This window comes from Ochotona curzoniae, unplaced genomic scaffold, assembly GCF_017591425.1.
Source record: "Ochotona curzoniae isolate NIBS_2020 unplaced genomic scaffold, NIBS_Ocur_1.0 contig_4516, whole genome shotgun sequence".
Taxonomy (NCBI): domain Eukaryota; kingdom Metazoa; phylum Chordata; class Mammalia; order Lagomorpha; family Ochotonidae; genus Ochotona; species Ochotona curzoniae.
This window is the reverse complement of record NW_024466313.1, coordinates 4774115-4787060: the sequence shown is the minus strand read 5'-3', so window position 1 is coordinate 4787060 and position 12946 is coordinate 4774115. Positions and strand designations below refer to the sequence as shown.

The following is a 12946-nucleotide window of genomic DNA, read 5'->3' as shown; positions in this document are numbered from 1 at the left end:
GGCCCGCAGGACCCCGCGCCGAGGCCGCGGGAGCGGCGGGGCGGCCGCCTACCTTGGCCCTGCCAGCCTCCAGCTTCCTACGCCGCTGCTCCTGCGCGTCCTCCTCCATGTCCTTCGCGCAGACGCGGCGCCGCCTCGGCTCTGTTGACACTCCCTCCCCCGCCACAACTGTCACGCAACCTGGGCCCTCCCCGCCGTCGGGCCCGCCCGGTTGCCGCCAATCGGAACGCGGCGTGCCCGCGCACGCGCGGCCGCGGGGGCGGGGCCAGGGCCTGCTCCGCCCCCGGCGCACGCGGGCCCCCGATTGGCGCGCCTGCGTGCCTGCCTTTTCCGACGGCGGCGCCAGGCGCGGGACCTTCCCTGGTCGGCGGTGGTTGGCTATAGTTCGCCCCGCGTTCTGGCGTGAGGCGTGAGCGGCCGGCCGGTCAGCCGGCCTGAGGTGGGGCAGGAGCGCAGCGTTCCCTGAGGTGGAGCAGGCCTGGTGTGCCCTGAGGTGGAGCAGGTGGGCAGCGCGCCCTGACGTGGAGCTGGCCTGGGGTGAGCGCCATGAGCGAAGTGAACTCCTGCCTTGGGCAGAGCCTCCATGGCGATCAGCCGTACTAACCTCTGGGGTCTGTCCTCTTGGCAAGTTGTTCTTGAATCTTGTGCTGGAAGTGAAAGCAAACCCTTAGGGCGCCCGCAGCTAGAGGGGGGACCCCGTTGGTAACAAAGACTCCTACTCCTTCCCTGGGAACAGCCAGGCAAAAAAATAAAATAAATAAAAATTTGGAGCTGGCGCAGTGGCACCTGGGTTAAGGTTGCCTAAAGTGCAATCCTGGCTGCTCCACTGCTGATCCAGTTTCCTGCTGAAGCACCTGGGATAGCGATGAAGCACACCTAAGTCCTTGGACCCCTGCACTTGAAAAACTTCACTATCAAAATCCCAACCATTTGCTCATGGCTCATTGCTACTGAGAAACTGAGCTTGCAGACCAAACGGCCTATGTGACCTTTAGCACTGATGGGACCAGCTTCTTATGAATCAGGTTATCTCACAGGTGGCTGCAAGCAATTAAGTGGATGCTTCACTTAGGCTGTTGTGAATTGCTCCTTTTCAAGCTTTGTGGACCACCCCTATAAAAACCCTGTGAATGTGCTGTTCAGGGCCACACTCCTGTAAAGGCTGTTGGTCCCGGCCACCTGCTGGCCAGTTGGTCAGCCAGCTGCCTGCTCTCAACCAAGAACCAGGCTCGGCTGTGCTGAGCTTGAATAAACCATCCTTGTATTCTTGGTTCAACTTCAGACTCCTGTGATTTCTGGGAATCTCAAAATCTGAGCACAACACACTCAAGTGGGAGGCCCAGAAGTCTTGGCTCCTTCCTGCGGACATGTGATAAGTGAACTAAATGACAAAATCTGTCTCTCCCTCTTTGTCACTTTACCTTTTTTTTTTTAAAAAAAAAAAAGATTTATTTTATTTATAGGAAAGTCAGATATACAGAGAGGAGGAGAGAGAGAGAGGAAGATCTTCTGTCCGATGATTCACTCCCCAAGTTATCACAACAGCCAATGCTATGCCGATTTGAAACCAGGAGCCAGGAACTTCTTCCGGGTCTCTCACATGGGTGCAGGGTCCCAAGACTTTGGGCGGTCCTCTACTGCTTTCCAAGGCCACAGGCGGGAAGCTGGATGGGAAGTGGAGCTGCCAGGATTAGAACTGGCGCCCATATGTGATCCTGGCACTGAAAAGGAAAATTTAGGATAGAGAAATTTAATTTGCTTTTTTGCCTTCTGTACTTTGCTCGTTGAAAAAGATAATGGATAGCTGAACTAACATCCCTAGCTGAACAAACATCTCATGACTTAGAGCCTGGGAACCAGAGAGAGATAAAGGGCACCTGCGGCTCCATTGGATTAGGTCATAAAAAAAAGTCTTGAGACAAGCATCTCAGGAAGAAGTGTGATAAGGAATTGAGGGTGCAGTGGAAAAGATCCTAATTGCATGGCAAGAAAAAGGTCTTTTATGGCCCCTTTCCTGAGTATGGTTTTTAGCCTTTAAAAAGAATGCTGAGGGCCCAGCGCGATGGCACAGTGGTTAAGGTCCTAAACTTGCATGCCTGGGATCCCATGTGGGCACCGGTTCTAATCCTGGCAGCCCCACTTCCCATCCAGCTCCCTGCTTGTGGCCTGGGAAGGCAGTCGAAGACAGTCCAAAGCTTTGGGACCCTGCACCCGTGTGAGAGACCCGGAAGAGGCTCCTGGCTTCAGATCAGCATAGCATTGGCTGTTGTGATCACTTGGGGAGTGAATCATTGGACGGAAGATCTTCCTCTCTATCTCACCTCTCTGTATATCCGCCTTTCCAATAAAAACAAAATAAATCTTTAAAAAAAAAAATGCTGAACAAAGCCTCGGGGCTGGTGTGCCTAGCCTCCTGTATGGGGACTGGCCCTAGCCCCAGCGCACTGGTGATTGAATAAAGCCTCTTGCTTTTGCATCAAGTCTCGTCTTCGTTGGGCATTGGACTCACTCTCTCCAGGACAGACGATAAGGTTGTCCCATTTGGGGGTGCCTTACAGCACATTCAAGGCAAGGACTTTAGCCACTAGGCCACGCCACCGGGCTTGTCACTTTACCTTTCAAATAAAATATTTTAAGTTTTATTTCTTTGAGTTCACACACTGTTATGTTAGGCAGACTAGAAATGACTATCACCCTACTGACACGTCCATCCAGGAATATTAGGAATGCTATCAACCTGACCTTGTTTACACAAAAAGTGGAACAGAAAATATAAAGGCCCAGTACTGTGCCCCTCACGGCCATCTCCCTCACTTGGCACTCAGCTGTGTAGAAGTGATCTTTTGCCATCTCCCTCTAGGAGTCCGTCAGACTTTTTTTTTTTTTAAAGATTTGTTTATTTTTATTGGAAAGGCAGATATACAAAGAGGAGGAGACACAGACAAAAAGATCTTGCATCTGCTGGTTTACTCCCCAAGTGGTCACAAAGGCCAGAGCTGAGCCAATCTGAAGCCAGGGGTCTCCTCCATGTCTCCCACACAGGTGCAGGGTCCCAAGGCTTTGGACCATCCTCAACTGCTTTCCCAGGCCACAGAGAGCTGGATGGGAAGTGGAGCAGCTGGGACACAAACCCAAATTCTAATTCAGAGAAAGGAAGAGAAGGGCCCAGCACGATGACTTGTGGCTAAATTGTCACCTTGCTCGCACCCACGTGCGAGCTCCTGGGTTTGGATCGACACTCTCAGCCTATACTCAAGTTATTCTGAGTGACTGCCTGGGTAGATGTGCCTTGGGATGTGGGCACCAGCCAGAAGCAACCATGCTCATAGCTGTTAGGGTTTTATCTAGGTGGGTTTCATTTTCTCAGCCCTTGTAGCCTTTTGTTATCCTTATCAATAGCATCCAATTTGCTACTAAAACAAAAATGTGGAGCTTGGCGAAGTGGCCTAGTGCCTGAAATCCTTGCACACACTGGGATCCCATAAGGGTGCCAGTTCACGTCCTAGCGGCCCTACTTCCTGTTAGATGATGGCCACCGACCACCTGCCCGCTGGTGGAATAATATCGGCAAGTTGTTCAGAGTTGAGATGGAACTTTTATTGGAAAATCCGCAGAGAAGAAGGAAGAGGGAAGCGAAAGGGGCATCTGAGATACGTGTAGAGTTTTATACTTCTCTAGACACATGGGAGGGCAAAGGGGCTGTCTGTGTCCCAACTATGTTAGGAATGTCCATTCAGGTGTGCCATTGGTCAACTGGAATCCTGCCAGGTAGGTGACGTAACTGGCTCCTGTGGCCCCTCCTCCTGTTCCAGGCTGGAGCCTAGGAGATGTGTCGGGCGGAGCAGACCAGCCCCTAGACTCCAGTGCCCTGGGCAGCCATCATTCCGGACTCTTGGTAATAGGAAAGGGGAACGACGAAGTCGTTCTGGCTACTTCCTGCTGAAGGGGGTCGTACTCCCTAATTGTGGTCCGGAGAGGGCTTAGTGGACACCAGAACGTAGGAGTGAAGCAGCAGTTGGTTGCGAGTGACCCCTGAGGCTTCTTGGATTTTTTCTTTGGCAAACCTTAGAAAACAAGGGGCAATTGTTAATAAAAGGCCTATAATTATTAATGGGGTTAGTATAAGCATGAGCCAAGTTAATAAGGGGGGGATTCCCAGATGTTAAAACCTGAATCCTTGCCCACATTTTGCCAATTATTGCGTCAATTTTATTGACTGTGAGAGAGGAGTTAGACTGGGCAGTAGGCAGTTAGGACATTCTGGGTCCCCAAGTCATTTTTTTGTCAAATATAGAAGGGTATTTTCCCCACCATGTCTTGAATTCACAAGAGCACGTTTCTTCCAAGGGACAAGGGTGCTATTAGCATATCAATTCCCCACCTGAAGTATTGGCCATTGTGGGAAGGCCTCAGACTGATCTCTTTATCATTGAAAGGAGAGCAGGAAGAAGTAATACACAGCTGCCTAAGGCCTGGAATGTCCCATGTCTGGCACCTCTGTGGCCTTTTGTCCCAAGGCCAGGTACCATGGAAACCAGGAATTTTCTTTGTTTATGGAAAAACATCTTTTTTTAAATTTAATTTTTTATTATTATTATTTTTATTGGAAAGGCGGATATACAGAGAGAGGAGAGACAGAGAGGAAGATCTTCCGTCCAATGATTCACTCCCCAAGTGAGCACAACGGCCAATGCTATGTCGATCCAAAGCCAGGAGCCTCCTCTGGGTCTCCCATGCGAGTGCAGGGTCCCAAAACTTTGGGCCGTCCTCGACTGCCTTCCCAGGCCACAAGCAGGGAGCTGGATGGGAAGTGGGGCTGCTGGGATTAGAACCGGCACCCATATGGGATCCCAGGCATGCAAGGTTAGGACCTTAACCACTTGTGCCATCGCGCTGGGCCCTGGAGAAACATCTTTGAGGTAAACCTTTAAATGGTGCATTCCCCACCATTAATACGGGTTCTTCTTGTCCTCCTGCCATTATGGCAGAGCACTAGGGTCTTATTTTTACTTTTCCTCCTGCCACTATGGCAGGGAGTAAGGGTCCTTTCTATCTCAAAACCCCCTCCCGTCACTAGGACGGGAGTCTCCCTTCTCAGCTTTTCTAATAAATCTTGCTTTGAAACTAAACAGTGTCCGCACAAAAATTCTTCTTTCCTGCGAGACAAGAATTGAGGTTGCTGCCGTATTCGGGGTCAAAAACCCAACAACTGGAGATTTTTTATCCCAGTTTCTACTATACCAGATTCGTTAATATAATAACAACACTGTTCCTGTAGGAAGACACAGGTTTCCCCTTTGCTTGCAGTCAGCAGATCCAGGGCTCGTTGATTCTGGAGTGCCAATTCAGCTAGAGAGGTAATTTGTTGCTGTAAGGATGCCAGGGACCAGGCTGAGTCTTCTATAGCCTGATTGAGGTCCGCTTGGAGCTTGTTGACCTCGATGATGGAGTGACCTAGAGCTCCTGCACTGAGGCCTACCGCCAACAGAGAGGTAGAAATAGACATTCCTACCAAAGTTGGAATGAAGACTGCCAGTTTTTCTCAAGATCCTGGTTCCTTTTTAGATTCTGACCAAGAAAGCAGAGTTAGTTGGTTACCCTGCTAGAAAAGTCATCACAGTTGACTAAAATAGAAGAAAATGACATGAAAGAAGAATTGGTGCTGGAGGCAAGACAATTACATTGAGCCATGTTTAGACATGGGGCAGGGACTGGCCAACAGAATGGAGATCCCAGACACCTTGTGATATATCTCTGCATATGATGGTGATATGATACTGGGTTTCCCAGTGCCCTGCAGCTGTTTGGAATAATAACATTTGTTAAGAGGTGGGCTAGACAGGTGCCCTTGACAGTGGCATGAGTTCCAATACACTAATGAGGCAAATCCAGCTGAAATGAAGAGGAATGGTTTAGCTGTTGTCCCGAAGAGGAGTAAGAGAGGAGTGAGGTAGTCAGGAGAGTTGGTGGGTCAAGGAAGTGGCAGACAATTTATCCTTGGTACAAGCACTAAAATATTTGAGGTGAAAAATATGATACCAGGAAGTGTGACCAAGGAGTTTGGCAGCCACAGGCATGGTCAGGGTCACCAAGTGAGGTCTGGTCCACTGAGGTTGGAGTGAGCGTGGGTGGAGGGTCTTGAGGAGGACCAGGTCACCAGGCTAGAGAAGAGAGGCATTGGGGTCTGATGGTGTGGTAGCAGCTAGGTCTAGAAGATAGCAGTCCACGTGTTCTCAGAGAAGCTTTTGTAGGTAAGCACATGAGTGAAATCGATTTGCCAATTCTCATCTGATTGATGTCCTTGCAGCTGGTGAGTAGGCAACCTAAGCTTCAGGGCTGCTTGAGGAGAAACAGTGGAAAGCATTAGGCAGGAGGAGTTAGTGAATGAGACATTGGTTTTGGGCATCCCTTTGGTGGTAAGGAATTCCTTCTCCTGCTAGATGGCAGAATGGGGAGGCAATTGGCCTCTAGGATGGAACCTAGGCGTTTTCTGCCTTTTGTGATTCTGCCTTAATGGTTTGGCTGGGGGCTGTGTGAACCTCAGACCTGATAGTCTACGTGACACCCGGCAGGACACCTGGCAGGTCACGTAGGCAGACCACTCCTCAGGAAGGAGGTACCTGGTGTTTGATAAGATTCACAGCCCAATAGCTTATCAATTTGTACTTTTTGAAAGTTGCTAGTTTCAAACCCACCAATAGAAGCCTGCTAAGTCATGACTGTATAATTAATAGCCTAAAATGTATAACAACTGGGGGGCTTGGGCTCTCAGCCCTTCCCTGGCTCTTCTGGCTCGCACTTCTTTTGTCCTCCTTGTGGATCCTTGCAGCCTCGGCTGCGGCTGCCCCTCCCCCACCCAGCCATGCTGGGCTGGGGGAGGTCGCTGGGTTACCTAGGCTAACCTGAATAAACCAACTTTTTGCTTCAGCACCGACTTCAGACTTGATGATTATCTGGGGGTTTCAAAAAACCGGCACAACACTACCACATAGGCTGCATGGTGCAACCATGCAGGTTGGACACCGAGCTACCATCCACTAAAAAGAGTGAGGTCAGGAGACTGTAGAGGCTGGTGCAGCAAGCCTTCCCTAGGTAAGAAGTGAGAATCGAGGACTGCTGGCAAAGCGTTAAGGGGAGAGGAACTGGGAGAGGATGGTGGGTGAAGTTCTCAGGAAAGACTCGTAGTTACATCTCATTGGTGCATAACCGGAACAACGCACAAATTCCACAAGCTGTGGGAAAGGGGAAGCAGGAAGCGGTGTCAGAGTCCAGGATGGGATGTTGGAATCACTCACATTCCTCCCTTTTGTTACATATTGGGGAGGAATGGCAGGCTCCTTGCCCTGCAAAAGAAACTGGTTAATGGTTTGGTTAGAAGAAATTTATACATTTGAGTGGATGACACAGGAATGGAGGGAGGGGTTACTTATCAAAATGATGGCTTGATTTCCTTCTGAAGCTCACTGGAATATGTAGTCTCTGAGGCTTGGTCTTGAGGAGCTTCTTTGGGGTGCCTCTATGGTGACTCATGGATCATCATGGCAGGTGTCCATCTTCTCTGCAGACTCCACATTCTGGCCATTCTTGGATGGAGCCTCCATTTGGCTTAGGCAGAGAACTGGAAACACTTCTACTCAGCCCCGAGATCCTGGCTTTATGTTGTATGGAATTAGTAGGGAAGCTTAGGCAGGAACATGCATGAAAACTGGTTAAGATTATCTAGTGAGACCTTGAGAAACAAGACAGGATGTATAGTCTGGCCTGCTTCTAATCTTGTATTCTTTCCCTCCCTCTGCTCATGGGGACTCTGGCTGCTAGCAGGAGCTAAGTCAGGGCCTATGGTAAGGCCAGCGCTCCAGTAGACAGTGGTCTTCAAAGTTACAGTGTTAGCTAGTAAAAACTATTTCTAAGGTCTTACACACATGAACTCTGGAGTTTCAGGTAAGGTCAGGACCATCCATTTCTTCACATGGAGTACTGGAAGAGACATCTTAAAGGAAGTGTGAAACTGTGGAGACATCCCATTGACTCCCATTATCTGGCTGGACAGAGAGGAGAGCCGGCTTGAAAGGGAGGCTGGTATAGAACAGATGGTGTCTGGACAGAATATACAGCTTTACCTATCATGTTGCTGACCCCAGGCCATCCCTCCATAGTGACGGATGCTTTGGGAGCTGGGCAGAGTGAAGGGCTTTCTAGCTTATGGTCCACCATGGTTCTGACCCAGGAATACTTTGACCCCCAGGGCAGTTTCATTTCTAGTGGCCTGGCTCTTGGCAGAGCTAGCAAGACTCTTTGAAAGCCACTTCTATCACTGCAGCTGGTTGCCCAATATTCTGGCTTCCCATGTCACAAGCAGGTGCTACTTGAGGGTAGACTAGCCTTACTGGGTCTCCTAGATAACAGGTTACTATATAAAGCTGCATTAATGGGCCTCCTGATGCCTAGCTCCCTACTCTTCCTCTGGGCCCTGGTTAAAGTGGGCCACAGAGGCAACCACGGGATGTCAGCCAAAGCGATGCTCAATTCTATCCCTGAATGCCTTATGGACTGATCTAGGAATTTACAGGCATAGTCCTGATAGTTTTAAGGTAACGCCTATGAGAAGATAATTAGCCATCCCTTTAAGGTCTGGAGATCAAACTGTGCAGCCTGAGTCCCTCAGTGTCAGAGAGAGAGAGAGAGAGAGAGAGAGAGAGAAATGAAGAAAGTAGTTGGAAACACCAGATTAATTAACATTGTCAAGTAAAAACTCTCAAATAGAAGTTCTAGAAAGCATTTGCCAAAGGTCTGATGTCCGCTACAAATTTGAAACAAGCACAGGTTTACAATTAGCTTAAATTGTACATTAGAAAAAAAAATAATATAGGCAATTTTAAGGACAATGATAAATTACATTGCACATATACAAATGTGAAATTAAGTTACAGAACAAACTTAGCAAATTACAGGTTTTTTCTTTTTTCTTTTTTTTTGATAGACGTTAATTAGCTTGTCTTTTACCCCACCTGTCTTAAATAAGGGGTGGGGATGGGGATGATGAAAGGAAAAAAGAGTTAAAAGCAGTTGCTGCAGCAGCAGCAGGGAAATAGGCATTATTGGGGTTAAGTCAGAAGAACCCAAGAGGGAGAGCAGGTTAGGCCAAGGGTGAGAACGGAGAAAGACAAGATGGCAGACAAGGTCCTGTCACATGAAGGAAGGCAAGATGGTGGACAGGGTCCCATCAGGTGGAGGAGAAAGGCAAGATGGTGGATGGGATCCTGCCACATGGAGGAGGGGGAGGGGAGCTGGGAAGATGGCATCAGAGCAGGAAGTGGAGAGAGGGGGCTTGGGAACATGGTACCTGCGCAGGAAGTGAAGGATCTGGAGGAAGGTTCTGAGTGGGGAAAGGCGAGTTGCGGAAAATGTGAGGTAGAGGTCAGAGAGGTTCTTGGGCAAGGACAGGGACCTTCTGTGCAGCAAGGATGTCCACACAGAGGGAAAAAGGAGAAACAAAGAGAATGATGGGATTAGGTGGAATAAGGTGGGGCAAGATATGGGAGTAGATAGAATAAGGGAGGGGTGGGAACATAGCAGAGAAACAGAAGGTGAAGCAAAAGTGACACTGGAATCCAGTGGCTACTCAGGAAATGAAGGAGTCTGGAAACATGACAAGGACTGGGAGCGTAGAAGAGGTGACCAAAGAGGAGGTGACCTTGGGGAACATGGCAGAGGGACTGGAGGAGTAACGTACAGAGGTGGATGGGCCAAAGGCTCCGAGAGAGACCAAAGTGCAGGTAGGGAGGCTGGTGGGGAAGAAGTGGGGACTGGGTTGAGTCCTAAAAGTTCTGGCAGCTCAGAAAAGGTATGGTCAGGTGAAAAGTCTAAGAGATCCTTGGGAGACAGGGAGGGCTTATCCTTGGCCAGGAGAATCTGAGTCGTGGAACAGGACAGCATAGGAAAGGGCAGGAACGGAGATTCCAAAAAGCTTCCACATGTGGAACTTCAGACCATTTACCCTCGCGACAACAGAAATTACCCAATTCTGTGAGGATCTGAAAGTCAAATACGCCTTCCGCAGGCCATTTTGGAGCTGTTGTCCAATACATTCTGTAGCCAGGCCACAGTTGAAAAATGGACAAGGCATTTTCTGCGTAAGTCCTGGCCCAGACCCATGGTTTTAAAATTGGCCAATAAACACCCTAAGGGGGTTTGGTGGCCATGGGCTCAGGACATTTTGTTGCCCATCCTGTCCTGATAAAAGTATCTCGCTGCTAATCTAAACACAAAGAAGGCGTCCCCGCTTTGAAATTCAGACTAGAGGGGAACCTGGTTCCCCGTTAAGGAGGGCCAGTCAGTAGGGGGGACGTCTCACGCCCCACTGAGGGCCCTGGATTGGAGGGAGCCAGTCAACGACCAGGGCATTCCCCATCTGGCTGAGGGCTCAAGACAGGCAGACCACGTGTGCACGGTTTGGGGGGTCTGCAGGAGGTTGGGGAGTACTTTTCGGGACAGGAGGAGCAGGGTGGAGGAGCTTACCTCACGTCTGTGGCTTCACAGCTGGTAAAGGCCTTGGGGCTGGCGGCTTAGAGGTGGAAAGAGGAAGGGGGGCTCAATCAGTTTAGGGAGCCCATGCACCCCTCCCTGGGTTTCGGCACCTCCCATCCAGCTCCCTGCTTGTTGCCTGGGAAAGCAGTTGAGAACGGCCCAAAGTCTTGGGACCCTGTACCTGCATGGGAGACCCAGGGCAGGAAATTGTCAGTGCCCCCAACAGAGATGAAGAATTTACCTCAACTGATTCACTCCCCAAGTGAATGCAATGGTCGATACTATGCCGATCCGAAGCCAGGAGCCTCTTCCTGGTCTCCCAAGCGGGTGCAGGGTCCCAAAGCTTTGGGCCATCCTCGACTGCTTTCCCAGGCCACAGGCAGGGAGCTGGAAGGGAAGCGGGACTGCTGGGATTAGAACCAGCGCCCATATGGGATCCCAGGCATGCAAGGCGAGGACCTTAACCACTGCGCCACCGCGCCGGGCCCCATAACGGTTTTTAACAGAAGATCTGAATAAAGTGCCTCAGAGACTCTCTCAAGTGTCAGGTGATTTCTTCCGCGGGATGGGAGACCCTCGATAATTGGTGCTGTGACTCGGATAGAAGATCTGTATATCTGACTTTCCAATTAAAAAAAAAAAAGTGTTAGGAGTGACTTGCACATCAGCCCTGAAGGCCCTGCCATCTTAGATTCTGTGGTATTTTAGCTATCTGCTTCCACTTTCCCACCACTTGCAAACTTCTCACTGTTCTGTTTGCCCTTGTGGCCCCTTCCTCTAATTCCCACCCAGCTACAGCTCCCCTGCAGCTCCAACAATCCCATCCACCAATCCCTCAGGGCTGCCTTCCCAGTCACTTTCTCTTTCTCCCTCACTTCCTTCTGTGTACCTGCTACAGCTTCCACACCTGGCTTGCCCCCTTCCCCTGCCCCAGCAGCCCCCATCCTGCCACCATGGCAGAAAATGTTTCTCTTCTTGTCTCTTCCTCTCCACCTCCTTTCTTATTCCTACAGGAGTAAAAGCTCTCCTAAGTACCTGGTTGCCCTGGTTTCTGCAGGACATTGGAGCTTACTTCAAGCCTGGTATGTCACTCTGATCTCAAGCTGCAACCCTGAAGGTACAGCAGAACTCTGGCCCCTCAGGCAACGGGGCCACTGTTGAGCCAATGACGGACACAAACCAATATTCCCCACCAAATAAGGGCAAAAAGACCCCCACTTCAGTTTCCCTGTCAAAGGGTTTTTTTTTTTTTAAAGATTTATTTTTATTATTTTTTCATTGGAAAGGCGGACATACAGAGAGGAGAGACAGAGAGGAAGATCTTCCGTCCGATGATTGACTCCCCAAGTGAGTGAAACGGGCCGATACTATGCCGATCCGAAGCCAGGAGCCTCTTCCTGGTCTCCCAAGCGGGTGCAGGTTCCCAAAGCTTTGGGCCGTCCTCGACTGCTTTCCCAGGCCACAGGCAGGGAGCTGGAAGGGAAGCGGGGCTGCCGGGATTAGAACCGGCGCCCACATGGGATCCCGGGCGTGCAAGGCGAGGACCTTCAACCACTTGCGCCACCGCGCCGGGCCCCAAAGGGGTTTTAAAACCCCCTTGCATGTCTCTTCCTGGCTCCTCTTCCTCTGTATCCCTCTCCTTCATGTCTGTCTGTCTGCTGGACAGGGAAAATGCCCAGAAAAACAAGTTCTGCCACAGCTCTGAGATATAAAGCTGGGTAGGATGACAGTCTGCAAGTGACCATAACAAGAGACAAGATGGCATGAGGAGTAAGATTGGAGTGGATGGCCTGGGTCAGCCTTACCCTTTTCTGAAAGGTTAATGCAGATCAACTCATATGCAATACATACTGTTTGTTACCGGCCTGTAAGAACCACCAGGACAGTCTTAACATAGACTAGGAAATGGGAGGGCAGAATGGCATTTCCCGACAATAACATACTAATGCTCTGGAATCCCCAGTCATGTCACAGGTTGTACCTCAGGTCGTGGTCAGGTAAGCTGAGAGTCACGCCCACCAGGTAGCAGGCAGAGATCCAGGACAATCTCCCACAATGTGTTCTTCATTGTGTGAACAGTGGGTTTCTAGATCTTATTCCATTCACCTATTTCTGTGCCTTTTCTTGAATATGATTGATCACAGGAAGTAATGTGTCTCTCTTGGCTCTGTGTCTCACACCTTCCGTCAGGCTGCTGGAGTAAAGCTTCCTGACAGAGCTCACCTTGCAGCCCAGCAGGGCAGAGCATGTGATTCTAAGCAACCACAGCCTAACAAATCTGCACTGGTGTTAACTGCTTCTCAGATTACAGCCCTTTGTGTGGAGTCTCCTGAAGTGGATGGTTTGAACAGTACATGTTTAGGCCAGGGGTCAGGAAGGCAGCACAGGTGAGCAGGGACTGGCCAACTGTAGGATCACA

At 50.0% G+C, this 12946-nt stretch overlaps 1 protein-coding gene across 2 annotated transcripts in view; it reads right to left on the bottom strand.

The window, feature by feature from the left end:
* The window catches only part of PCNT (pericentrin), a 106603-nt gene extending 106484 nt beyond the window's left edge, over window positions 1-119 (bottom strand). For both annotated transcript variants that reach the window (XM_040986774.1, XM_040986775.1), the window contains exon 1: window positions 53-119. In XM_040986774.1, coding sequence (XP_040842708.1) covers window positions 53-109 — 57 coding nt within the window. In that variant the 5' untranslated portion in view covers window positions 110-119. The remainder of the gene's footprint in view (window positions 1-52) is intronic.
* Window positions 120-12946: the final 12827 nt, after the last annotated feature.